The sequence below is a fragment of the Pantherophis guttatus genome, chromosome 2, assembly GCF_059756535.1.
Source record: "Pantherophis guttatus breed Tessera chromosome 2, ASM5975653v1, whole genome shotgun sequence".
NCBI lineage: Eukaryota > Metazoa > Chordata > Lepidosauria > Squamata > Colubridae > Pantherophis > Pantherophis guttatus.
The window spans coordinates 174265934-174278004 of NC_142064.1; the positions used below are offsets into that span (position 1 = coordinate 174265934).

The 12071-nt window shown below is 38.7% G+C and overlaps 1 protein-coding gene across 1 annotated transcript in view; it reads left to right on the forward strand.

Annotated features, from left to right (window-relative positions):
* Positions 1-12071, forward strand: part of CACNA1A (calcium voltage-gated channel subunit alpha1 A) — a 360780-nt gene that overhangs the window by 70005 nt on the left and 278704 nt on the right. Inside the window, exon 4 of the mRNA XM_087887342.1 lies at positions 10281-10574. Within this exon, the coding sequence (XP_087743468.1) occupies positions 10281-10574 (294 nt within the window). The remainder of the gene's footprint in view (positions 1-10280; positions 10575-12071) is intronic.

Genomic DNA, 12071 nt, shown 5'->3' on the forward strand with positions numbered 1-12071 from the left:
TTGAATTTTTAGAGGAAGTATGTAATTAAGATTACACCAAAGAGAAGTTTGATGGCAAAACATGTAGGAACCCCTAGTTTTGAATCATACTGAATTTGTCCATACTGAAGTTGGACAAATACAAGAAATTGAAGCAGAGGGGTATTTGCATTGGGAAGTGAATTTCTGTACAGTAAAAAGTGATAAATGCAAATTTCCAGGAATTTATACTAGGTTCCCACCCCCATTTTTTGTGTTATGCTAAGACTTATTTTTGTTATCTCCCTGTACAAGAAATTGAGTTGTTAAATTTCAGACTCAGTCCACATTTAGGCTATAAAAATTTATTTTTCATTAGAATCTTTTTATGATTTATAACATTTTGATTTCTCTTTTTGTGATCTAAATCTTGTACATTGATCTCTTTATTTGTATTAGGCTAATGCCTTTCTAATGCTTTGCCAGTTCTTGCTTCTTTATTTAATTTCAATAGCTGCCATCTCAAGTCAATCATTGAGCAGCTTACAATTCAGATGTTATGATTTGGACAGTTCTGTAACTTATCTTTATACTTAAAGATAAGTACTTTATTAAAGTACTTAATATTTGTATTTTAGTATTCAACATTTAAAAGAAGCTTCTCTATGTTATCTTATTTTAAAATAAAATTTATTTTGTTTCTCTCCTATGAGATTGTTTTATCTCTTATGAGATCAATGATGGGCTGCCTTTATACTTTATACAACCAAGAGATGATATTATTGAAATAATCCCCCATTGTACAAGTGGAGGACAGCAGGAACTACAAGTGGTTAACGTGGGACCAGGGTATGAAAGATAAGAAGGTCTCTAGGAGAGAAGGTTTTACCTCAGCCTTGGAACACCATGTAAAAAAGTTCATGTCAAAAGTAGTGAATTGTGGGATAGCTGACATTATGATGGACAGCATGTATGAATCAAGAACACTTCTGACTGCACTGGGAATGCATAAGCATGACTTCAGGAGCTGATTGACATAGGTTAAAAGCTATGTACTGTATGTTCCCCAGAGTAAGGGATTCTTCGCACAATTTCTTTGTGCCTAAAATATGCATGTTCATTACATACATGCATTCCCTACTCCTATTTACACCTCTATATCTAAAGACAGTTTATATAATTAATTTGTATTGTTCTATCCACTCTCAAGCTGAAGAGGCAATAAGTGACCAAATTCTCTGGTAGGCAAAAATTTTATATTTTTTCTGATCTTCCATCTCTTCCACCATGGCCTTAGAATCCAGATACGTGCCCCCATCCTGCTGGGGCCCAGGAGTATTCTTCTTCCCCCAAACGGGTATTTGAACACTTTGATGAGTCTTGTCTCAGCTTCACCCAACATTCACTGCTCAGGCCATTTTAAATTTGCCAACAAATCTTAGTCTGGAAATAAATCAATATGTCACAACTTATTCTAAAAAGGTACTGCTGACTTGTTCATTTTAGCCATCCTAAACCTGCTCCCAAATAAGAATATCATGGTTAAGAATGAACTGTTGCTGACCAAATATCAGTGGAATACAAGGTTATAGAGAGAGAATGAACTACGTTTAAATTGCGAAATCAATTGAGGAAGAGTTAATGGCTTGGGAGAAATGGGAAAACTGAGAAATTTGTGATTGGATGGGATTAATGAGATCCTGAAAAAATAGAGATGTGAGAATTTTAAGAAGCAAAAGACAATATATGAATCATTATGGATGTAGTGGAGCACAGATAGGTTTCTATGAATTGAAAACTATAGAGAGATATAATAGTACAAACTAGATTTATTTTTATTTTCTATCATCTGTCTTTCATTTTATTTATTATTTACTGTTTACTATTCTTTATACATCTTTTACATGATGCCTATCCAAAAGACAGGATCATAATGGCTACTTCAATATGTATGTAGGTTTGGTTTTGTTTTTTTTACAGCATATCTCTTTCAGATCTCATTGTATATTCTCCAACTATGACATTGCTTGCTTCTTTGGACATCTATGGAGGTTCTCAGTTATCCAGATAATGGTTGTCCCAAAGTTGCTTTTTTCTTCTTCTTCAAACTGAAGAAGCTTCATGGATGAGAAGTGAACATTTTAAAGAAAAATTAGAAAGTCCAGTTGCCTTTAAAAATAAAAGCACCTTTGGGTATTTTCTTTGGAATTGTCATCTTTTGTTTCTTCCCCATTTTAAAAAAAGAAATTTCATGTAATGTTATTCTCAATGCAATATAATCATAGCATTCTAGCTTACCAAAGTGGGAAGGTGAAGTTTTGGTGTTTTGTTTTTGTTTTTTGAAGCTGTGTTGTCTTTATGTAAAACTTATATTTGCCGGTCGTGCCCAGTTTTTCCTTCTATTAATTAAGCCAAAGATAAAGGAAAGGAAGACCCTCAGCCAGATTTTAGCTGTATGTGTCACATATTTTTAATCTCAACAAGTAAGTGATAAATTATGTATTTTTAAGTAAGTATTTAAAAAGTAAGGTTCTACATTTAGGCAAGAAAAACAAAATGCACAGGTACGGTATATGCGATACTTTGCTCAATAGTAGTAACTGTGAAAGGGATCTTGGAGTCCTAATGGACAACCATTTAAATATGAGCTAGCAGTGTACAGCAGCTGCCAAAAAAGCCAACACAGATCTATGCTGCATAAACAGAGGGATAGAATCAAGATCATGTGAAGTGTTAATACCACTTTATAATGCCTTGGTAAGGCCACACTTGGAATACTGCATCCAGTTTTGGTCGCCATGATGTAAAAAAGATGTGGAGACTCTGGAAAGAGTGCAGAGAAGAGCAACAAAAATGATTAGGGGACTTGAGGATAAAACATATGAAGAATGGTTGCAGGAACTGGGTATGTCTAGTTTGATGAAAAGAAGGACGGGGGTGACATGATAGCAGTGTTCCAATATCTCAGGGGCTGCCACAAAGAAGAAAGAGTCAAGCTATTCTCCAAAGCAGCTGAGGGTAGGACAAGAAGAAATGAGTGGAAACTAATCAAGGAGAGAAGCATTTTAGAACTAAGGAGAAATTTCCTGACAGAACAATTAATCAGTGGAACAACTTGCCTCCACTGGAAGTTTTTTAGTTTTTTAGAAGAGATTGGATAACCATTTGTCTGAAGTGATGTAGGGTTTCCTGCCTAAGCAGGGGGTTGGACTAGAAGACCTCCAAGGTCCCTTCTAATTCTGTTATTCTCTTCTGTTTATTAAAAATGTCGGTGAAGCAAAAGTGAAAGGGATAACAGAACAAAATAGTTAAAACAATTTACAGTACATTTCAGTTTTCTGTTTGCTAGGGTAATGCACAGGATAAAAGGCTAGAAATCCTAAATCTTTTCTCCCAAGAGCCTTGTGGGTCTGCATATCCTTTTACAACCTTATTATTAAAAATAACCCCATTGTAATTCTAAGTATTAACATGTAGACATTCTGTATGAAAAAGGCAATTACAGTGTTGCCCAGATTATAGTAATATGGTAACTTAAAATCAGTTTAAAAAAAAAGAAATCCAGAAGAAAACATAATATGCAATTCAGACTACAATATGGTACAGATCTGCTACATATGAAGATTTTTCTGTCCAAATATTATAGATCACCAAGAGAAAGTTCAAAACCTTGCAATTCCCAAAAAGTATGAAAGCATATTATATTTTCGTGGACATAGATTCAATTCTGAATGAAGGTTGAAATTAAATACCCAATTCCATGCCTTGTTTATAGTGATTTAAAAAATGACATTTAGTACAAATCCAAAAACAGTAATCAAAAACCTAGCACAATTTACTGGGTATTCATATTTACTTATTTCTCTAGAAATAGATCCCCTGAAGCAAATAGCTCTCTACTTCAATTTCTCAGACTCCTCTGGCTGCAAGAAGGTTTTAGACTACTGTACATAGATGCTGCTGGGAAAACAAGAAATTTCATTCTTCACTTAGCTTCTCTATGGCCTTCTACCCTGCATTTTAAAATTATCAAACTCAAACTAGGGTATCTGTCAGATGCAAGAAATCAGGAACCAGGACAGAGTTCAAAAGTATTACAAATTTTTTCATGTTACCTGAATTGTAGAAGGCGAATTGTCAAGGCGAATTGGCACCAGATAGGAATCAACATATCATATGGGGGAGGGGGACTAGACATGTTTCTTATGGGGGCATGAGTACTCCAAACTGATGATGCATTTTATCTCACTCTTGGGCTCAGCCTGGTCATCTGCTACAGTATCTAACTCTATATAGTTAACCAAAAGTCATCTGGAATGTACGGACATTAATTTTTTATTAAAGACACAAGTACATAATGGCTTCCTCTACCCCACACAGATCCTATCAGGAAGTCAACTTCCACTTATATTTTTCTGTTCTGTGTCAAAAGTAGTATTTTCTTTCTTCTGCCATCTCAAACAATATTGCCTGGTTTACCTGTTGTAGTTGCATTTCATAGTAGTGAAACAGTTCTACTTCAATTAGTTACACTGCCCTGTGGCAGGAACAGCCCATCTCTTCTGACCACTAATTGTTCCCTTCCATGGCCATTTTGTACAGGTTCACAATAGAAGATGAAAAACTTTAAATTTTAACAAGTTCAGTGATTAAATAGAGACAAAATGGAGTTTCTTTCTATTTTCCCTTTCTTTTCTTCTTCCTTCCTTCCTTCCTTCCTTCCTTCCTTCCTTCCTTCCTTCCTTCCTTCCTTCCTTCCGTAACAGAGTTGGAAGGTACCTTGGAGGTCATCTAGTGCAACCCCCTGCTCACTCAGGAGACCTATACTAGGGATACCTTTCTGATTGACAAGTTCAGCGTCTTGGCCACTGAGCCACTTAGGGAGCTGCCTTCCTTTCCTTCTTTTCTTTTCCCCCCTCCTATTAAAAATAGGAATTCACCCATCAAGGAACCTAGTAAATATGATCCAAACAGAATATTAATTCATCACCACAGCCGAAAATGAAGAGGTTGAAAGAGGTTTCTTTAGGCCATTTCATTTCCAGCTGATTTATGCATGGGAGACGATTAGCTTTGCTGTAGTGTGATAAAGCAGTGGGTGGGGGATGGCAATGAAGGCTATAATTCTGAGCTTTAATTCTGGTAATACTGATCAGTGCAATTGGATTATTGAAACAAGAAGGCATCTTAATTCATACAGTGTAAGTTAGCTGTGAAAGCAGAATATGGTATTGTTTTAATTAGACTTGTGGAAAAGCTATGACTACAGTGTGAGATTGTGTGAAGTTTGTAGAAAGGGTACAACTGAGAATTGCAACAGTATGATTGAGGATGAAGTAAACTTTTAGTCTTCTGGAGTACATCCCAAAAGAAGCTAGGACATAAAAGAAAAAATGGAATATATAACTATTTTACTTTCCCAAGATAATCTATCCTTTTGTAAAATGTTGCAATTTCATACACAGTATAAGGCACAGTATAAGGCAAGGTATCAAACTCACATCGTCACAACAGTGTCACGTGTCATAGCGCAACTTTTTCCCCCTTTGCTAAACCGGGTGTGGGCATGGCCAGCGCATGACATATCCGGCCTGCAGGCCACGAGTTTGACAGCCCTGGTAAAAGGAATAACATTATTGTCCAGAGCATTCTTGTAAATAAGCATTTTGCTTTGCCAGCAAGAAAGATTGTAGAGTGATTTTGGCCTTCAGAAATTGATAGTAAAAGCCAGGTCTGTATATAAGGGCTGGCCTTCCCAAAATTTGGTAGTGGATGAGATATGGACGATAAAAAAATCTGATTGGCTATCACCCTCTCTGAGATTTGCCATTCTGGTTTTGGGTCCTTCACTAGTTTTAAAGGCATTACTATAGAAATTAACTGGCATTGATCTTTTTATCATCTTTTTATCTATGATTAGGGATTTTGCAGTGTGAATTCTACTTGTAAAGATGGGTTGTAGAAAGAAGCTCAGAATCCTTGTCATATACACACTGCCCATAAGGTTTCTTTGGCTAGTTTAATATACTGGAGTCCCTTCCTTCCTCTCCCTCCCTCCCTCCCTCCCTCCCTCCCTCCCTCCCTCCCTCCCTCCCTCCCTCCCTCCCTCCCTTCCTTCCTTCCTTCCTTCCTTCCTTCCTTCCTTCCTCTTTACTTGCTTTTTCTTGTTTGTTTAAGAAAAGGCACCTTGACTATTACGTTGGTTTCTCAATATGATAAATCCATGGTAGAAAATGGAAAAGGAAGAGAGAGGGAGAGGGGACAGAGTGAGAGAGGGGGGAAATTGAGATTTATAATTACAGTTGTGTTACTTAGTACCTTTGATTCTGTCACAGTCCACATCACATAGCAGACAGTACTTTAACACTGTACATCTCACTTTGCTCAGCCTTATGCAGTCAGAAAATCTGGTGGCCCCATCCCTATATACAACAATAAAAATGCTCAGCATTTGTTCTGATTCTACAAAAACTTTCCTTGATGATATTTTAACTAAAATCCTTTTCTTATGGGACTACTAATAGAAAAATTCTGGGTGGTGTCTTTGCCACATTATAACAAATAGGATTGTGCTGTTGTAGCTACCAGAAAAATGTGCTATAGAAGACAAAACCATACGATGAAACATATTGATGTGACAAATTAGTAAGAGAGTAGAGAAAGCAGGCATCGAGCAGACTGCTTAAAAATAGCTACATGTTAAAGGTAACAATGGAACTATCTATTGAATAGACACAATTAAATTATTCCCTGTAAAACTAAGGCCAAGCATTGAGCTATTTGAGTGCTGTAGCTCAACTCCACAGGCTTTTTCCTTAATATCACATATCCATGAAATAAAACATTTGTGATGACATATAGATGATAGCCTAATATTTAAGGCAACATGTTTATGAACTCAGATTTGCTGAATTTATTCATTTGCTACCTGTGTAATGTAATTTTGTAAGATCATTTTGGGGATAACTAACATGGGAGTCCACAATAGTGATAATGATGATTTACACACACAGACCTGGGCTCAGAATCTAGCAGGTAGAATTAATTGGTATTTTTATTTTTGTATGAAAGATGAAACTGGAACACCAATTTTAATAAACCAATTGTCACATCTGTGTCTAGAAAGTGATGGCAGCATGAAAGACGAAGAGTGCATGCAAGAGTGAACAAAGCATGGTTACAGTGGGAGATCACTGGTGTGATCTATGATCGATGCATGCCAGTCCATCTAAAATCGAAGTTGTGTAAAACAATGGTGTGCCTAGCAGCTCTATATAGAGCTGAGTGCTGGCCAGTCATCAAATGCGTTGAGCACACTTTACACGCCATGCAGATGTGCATGCTTCATTGGTCATTAGGCGTTTCTCTCTTTAACCATATCAGCAATGACACAGTTCAGAAGCAAATGGCCACTATCAAAGAAAATGGGGGAGAAATGCCTACAGTGGTATGGTCGTGTTCTATGAGCAGCACCCTACACCGTTGCCTACATTGCTTCCAATTTAATTTAAATGGTAAGCACCCGCATGGAAGGCCAAAGCAAAGATGGCAAGATACAATAAATGTGGACATGAAAAATGCCCATCTGGACCTGGATGCTGCATTTGATTATGCAAAACGGCGCTTGTTGACCTGAAAAGTGGACTCTGCACCTGCTTAGATGTGATGGTGATTGTCATGTCTGTTATTTGCTTGGGCATCTCAGCTTTTTGCCCACTACAGTTTATGAAATCTGTTGCACACATAATCAATATATATTTCCTTAGTAAAGTTTCCTTTACTTTCGCCTTAGGAGGTGCCCATCTTCTTTTTATGTGTACATTAACTTTTGTAAGGACATTTAGACTCCTAAAAACTATACTACCTTGCAGATTGTCACTCTATTAGCAAGCCGTGTGTGTGTGTGTGTGTGTGTGTGTGTGTATACATGCACACACATACGCGATTAAAACTCTCAGTGTTTGTCTATTTGTAACCTTCAATCGGGCAAAATGATGCATCATAGGGCAACAATTTTTTAATCAATGTACCTCAAATGGGCTAACTTAAAGAATGCATTGAAATTCCAGGACCATTACTCCTGTGGGATTGTAATTTGGCAAAGTTGTGGCTGCTTCAGTGCAGTTGCAGTCACGTGATTGTCATTTGCAGTGCTCCCTGCCAAGTTGCTCCAAGAAATATCAGTGGGGAAGCTGGCAGGAATTCAGAGGTGTCTCCTATTCCCACCACTGTTTTGCCTACCTGTGGTCATTCTGTTCTCAGTTTAAGTAGGCAAATATTTCTGAAATGATGACCCAACAGGACATGGCTTGTGTAGTCTCCAATATTGTCCTGGAACCAGTGGTGGGATTCAAGTAATTTAACAACCGTTTCTCTGCCCTAATGATTTCTTCCAACAACCAGTTTGCCAAAGTGCTCAGAAAGTTAACAACTGGTTCTCCCGAAGTGGTGCGAACTGGTTGGATCCCACTACTGCCTGGAACACTACAATTGTAGCATTCTCCTCTCTCTCTCTTCTTGCTAACTTTATTTGCCTTACAAGCATGCCTAGACAATAGCTACACAAATCTGGTATAAAGCAAGACAATCCCATTCTGAGCTTTTTAAATATAAAACAAGCCTGTCTTTGGGAAAAGGGGTACATACAGTATTCAGGTATCTACATTCCAATGGAAAAATTGAGCTTACAGCAGAGAGCTGACATCAATCTAATATGCTATGGTATAGATTGTCGAGAAATATCATTTGTATGCAGGATGTTCATACCGTGTGTGTGTGTGTGTGTGTGTGTGTCTTTCTCTCCTTGTATAAATTGAGATGGGTTTGGTTTGGCTATAGCCCCTGCTATTGGTTCCAGACCATCATGTGCCAAGCCTGGCTGAGGCTTTGGGATGCTCTGTGCTTGCATTAAATCGATCCACTGCTGCACATTAGAGCTGAACCTGCCAGTGAATCAGACCTTTTCTTTTTTTTTTTTTCCATTTCTCTGCCTGCCTGCCTGCCTGCTTGCCTGCCTGCCTCCGTAGCACCAGTCTTATTTTAGCTTATCGAGGAGGAGGAGGAAGAGGAGGAGGAAGAGGAAGAAGGAGAAGAAGAAGAATACAGGCAGAAAAAATACTAGACATTACAGCAACCAGGGAACCCTTATGAGTAGATGGTGGATGGAAACTACTTCTCTTGTCTCTTTCATTTTTGGATTTTACAGGATTTCTTTGCTGCATTCAGCTCCAAGATGAAGCAAAACTGACACACAGAGAAAATTATACACGCAGTCACACCGGGTGGAAAAAAGAGAAAGCAGAGACCGCTGGATAGCAAGGGGGGAGGAATATCCTACTGCTTCAGCAGCTTAAAGGGAGCCCAAACCCTTTTCACCTTCAGATCTTGGACAGTGCTGAAGATAGCAGGATGGAGCTAAAGTGAAAACAAACCTTGGGGTGGGGGGGGTGCTTTTATTTTGGTTTTAGGATTTTTGTTTTGCTTTGATTTTTTTTTTTTTGGTGTGTATATTTGTAAGTTATTTTTGCCTTTCTTTTTTTGAACAATTATTGTTTTTTTTTCAGTGCATTGTTTTGTGAGATGGAAAGGCAAGTACAGTGATATCGTAAATCTGATAGAAATATTTTATATCTTTTTTTCTTTTTTGTGAGCACAGATATTTGCCAACCTGCTCAGTATAAAGGAAGCCTGCATTTTTCCTCATTAAATTGAACTGAAGTACTGAGTCTATGTGAGGCTAATTTTGATGGTGTCTTTTTATTTTTATTTCAATTTATTTCCCTTCGGGCTTTGAATATAGAAGTAGGAGTGAGGAATTGGTGCATTCATTTTCTTTAATTGTATTTTTCCTTCCTTGGTAGGATAGAGGTATTGCTGTCACTGATTTGATTTGTCATCCCCCCCTCTTTTCACCTCCCAAAGGCAATGTCTTTTTTTAATTGAAATATTTTTAATTGAGGATGCATTGAATCTTTTTCATTGCAATTTGTTTTAGGAGCAGTTTGCTGCATTTTTCCCTGTTAACTGCAATCTACTATTTGGAGTTATTTTTTCTTTTTCTTGGGGTGTGCCCCCCTCCCCAATTGCAGTCATTTAGGTAGAGGTGGAGAGAATTTGTACATCATTTCCATCCTACATAGGGAGGTGTGAGTGACCATGTCCAGGACCTCTGCTGCTTTCCTTGGCTGTGCTCCTGCCTGAGTGCCCCCTCCCTCTGCTGCAAGCTCCCCAGCAGCATCGACAGCAGCCGATGGGATGCGATGAGCTTCTTCTCTCCAGCAACATCCTCAGCAGCATAACCCCCGGCCCTTTGCTCTTTGCAGGATGGCTCGGTTTGGAGATGAGGTGCCAGCCCGCTATGGGGCAGGAGGTTCAGGGGGAGCTGGCGCTGGAACAGCAGGCGGCGGCGGTGGCCGGGGTGCTGGGGGCATTCGGCAAGGTGGTCCCCCAGGGGTCCAAAGGATATATAAACAATCGATGGCCCAGCGAGCCCGTACCATGGCACTCTACAACCCCATTCCTGTTCGGCAGAATTGTCTGACTCTCAACCGCTCCCTCTTCCTCTTCAGCGAAGACAACGTGGTGAGGAAATACGCCAAAAAGATCACCGAATGGCCATATCCTTTCTATGGGGGTGGGGAGGAGGGAAGCTGTTCAGTACCAATACTTAGGCCGCAGTAATTACTTACACTTGAGGAAGGGCAATAGCAAACACTGTCCTGCATGCTTGATCCTGCCTCTGCATGAAGTCCCACTAGCACATCCTCCACCCCAAGCATTCCTGTTCAACCCCTGCATGTCCATATCATCCATTTCTCACATCGGTATCACTCCTGGGTGCATTTTCTCTCTCATCAACCTGTTTCTGCCAAGGCTCTTTTTTTCCTCTTTCAACCAGATTTATTTAACTGATACTGTCACCTGTATTGCTGAATGCATCCCCTTTCTGTTCCCAGGAGGTATAGTGCTTTATTGGGAGATGCTTTTTTCTTTTGTCCACATGTCTTTCTGCTTACAATATCACTCTTTAATGTGTACATCGTTTTATGTGTCTGTTTCTCCTGGAATCTCTCCCTGTGAAGAGATTCCGAGCTTCTCACTAATCCAAGCATCAGATACTTTATTTCCTTCTTTTCCCTGCTATACCTTTGAAACCTGTTAAAAACTACTACTGCAAAATAGTTCTTTCTTTATCGTGGAAAGGGTGGAGATGGTGCAATGGGGGTGGGGGGAAGACCGGACAGGTAGCATTACCTTTTTATTTCTTTCCCATAGTTCAGAGTTTTAGAAGATGTCCCAGTTTCCCCTTCTTAGGATAAAAGGACTTTGTAGGCCTAGGACCTTCATGGGCAATCAGTAGTTAGTATGGTTGCCAAATATATGTTATGATATGATATGGGGATTAGGACTCCCAGCACTATTTCTAGTTTATTGTACAGAAAATTGTCAAATAGAATGGATCAGGAATCAGCCTCACAATCTTTAGAAGAGACACGTGGTGAGAAATGAGTAGCTAAATGGGCTCCCCCCCTCCCCCAACTGTTCTACAGGGCTGCCAAGAAGTGTTCCATGTTATTAATATGCATGTAATCCAGGAGCAGGAGACTGAGCACTTGAGATACAAGAAGATAATTAATATTTTTGTAGGTGGGGAGAGATTGATGAGCATTGCTAATTGCGGGAGGGGGTGTTTTCAGACTATTTGTTTCCTCTGATATGGAAGAAAAAGCCAGATTCATCACTTCAAGTCGGTATGTAAATACTTTATTTTCTTTAATTCCTATAACTATTTTGTATGTTGACAAAGAACAGTATGCGGCTGTAATATATAAATTACGTTATTTTTGTGGATGCTCTCCAGGTTTGCATGTACTTTAAACCTAGTTTATTCTGATGAAAAAAAACTTAGTGTCTATTAATGCTTAGGTGTAAAATATTGTTTTTATTCTCTGATGCAATATTAACAGTATTTTTCAGTGTTCTTTTGTGCAGATTGAAATGTAAGGCACTAATATTGGGAGATACCATATAACGATATAGCAATGTTGCATGTCTATGGCAAAATATTCTTGTGTTTGCTACAGCTTATTTTGTAGTTTTAATGAAAGGATTAT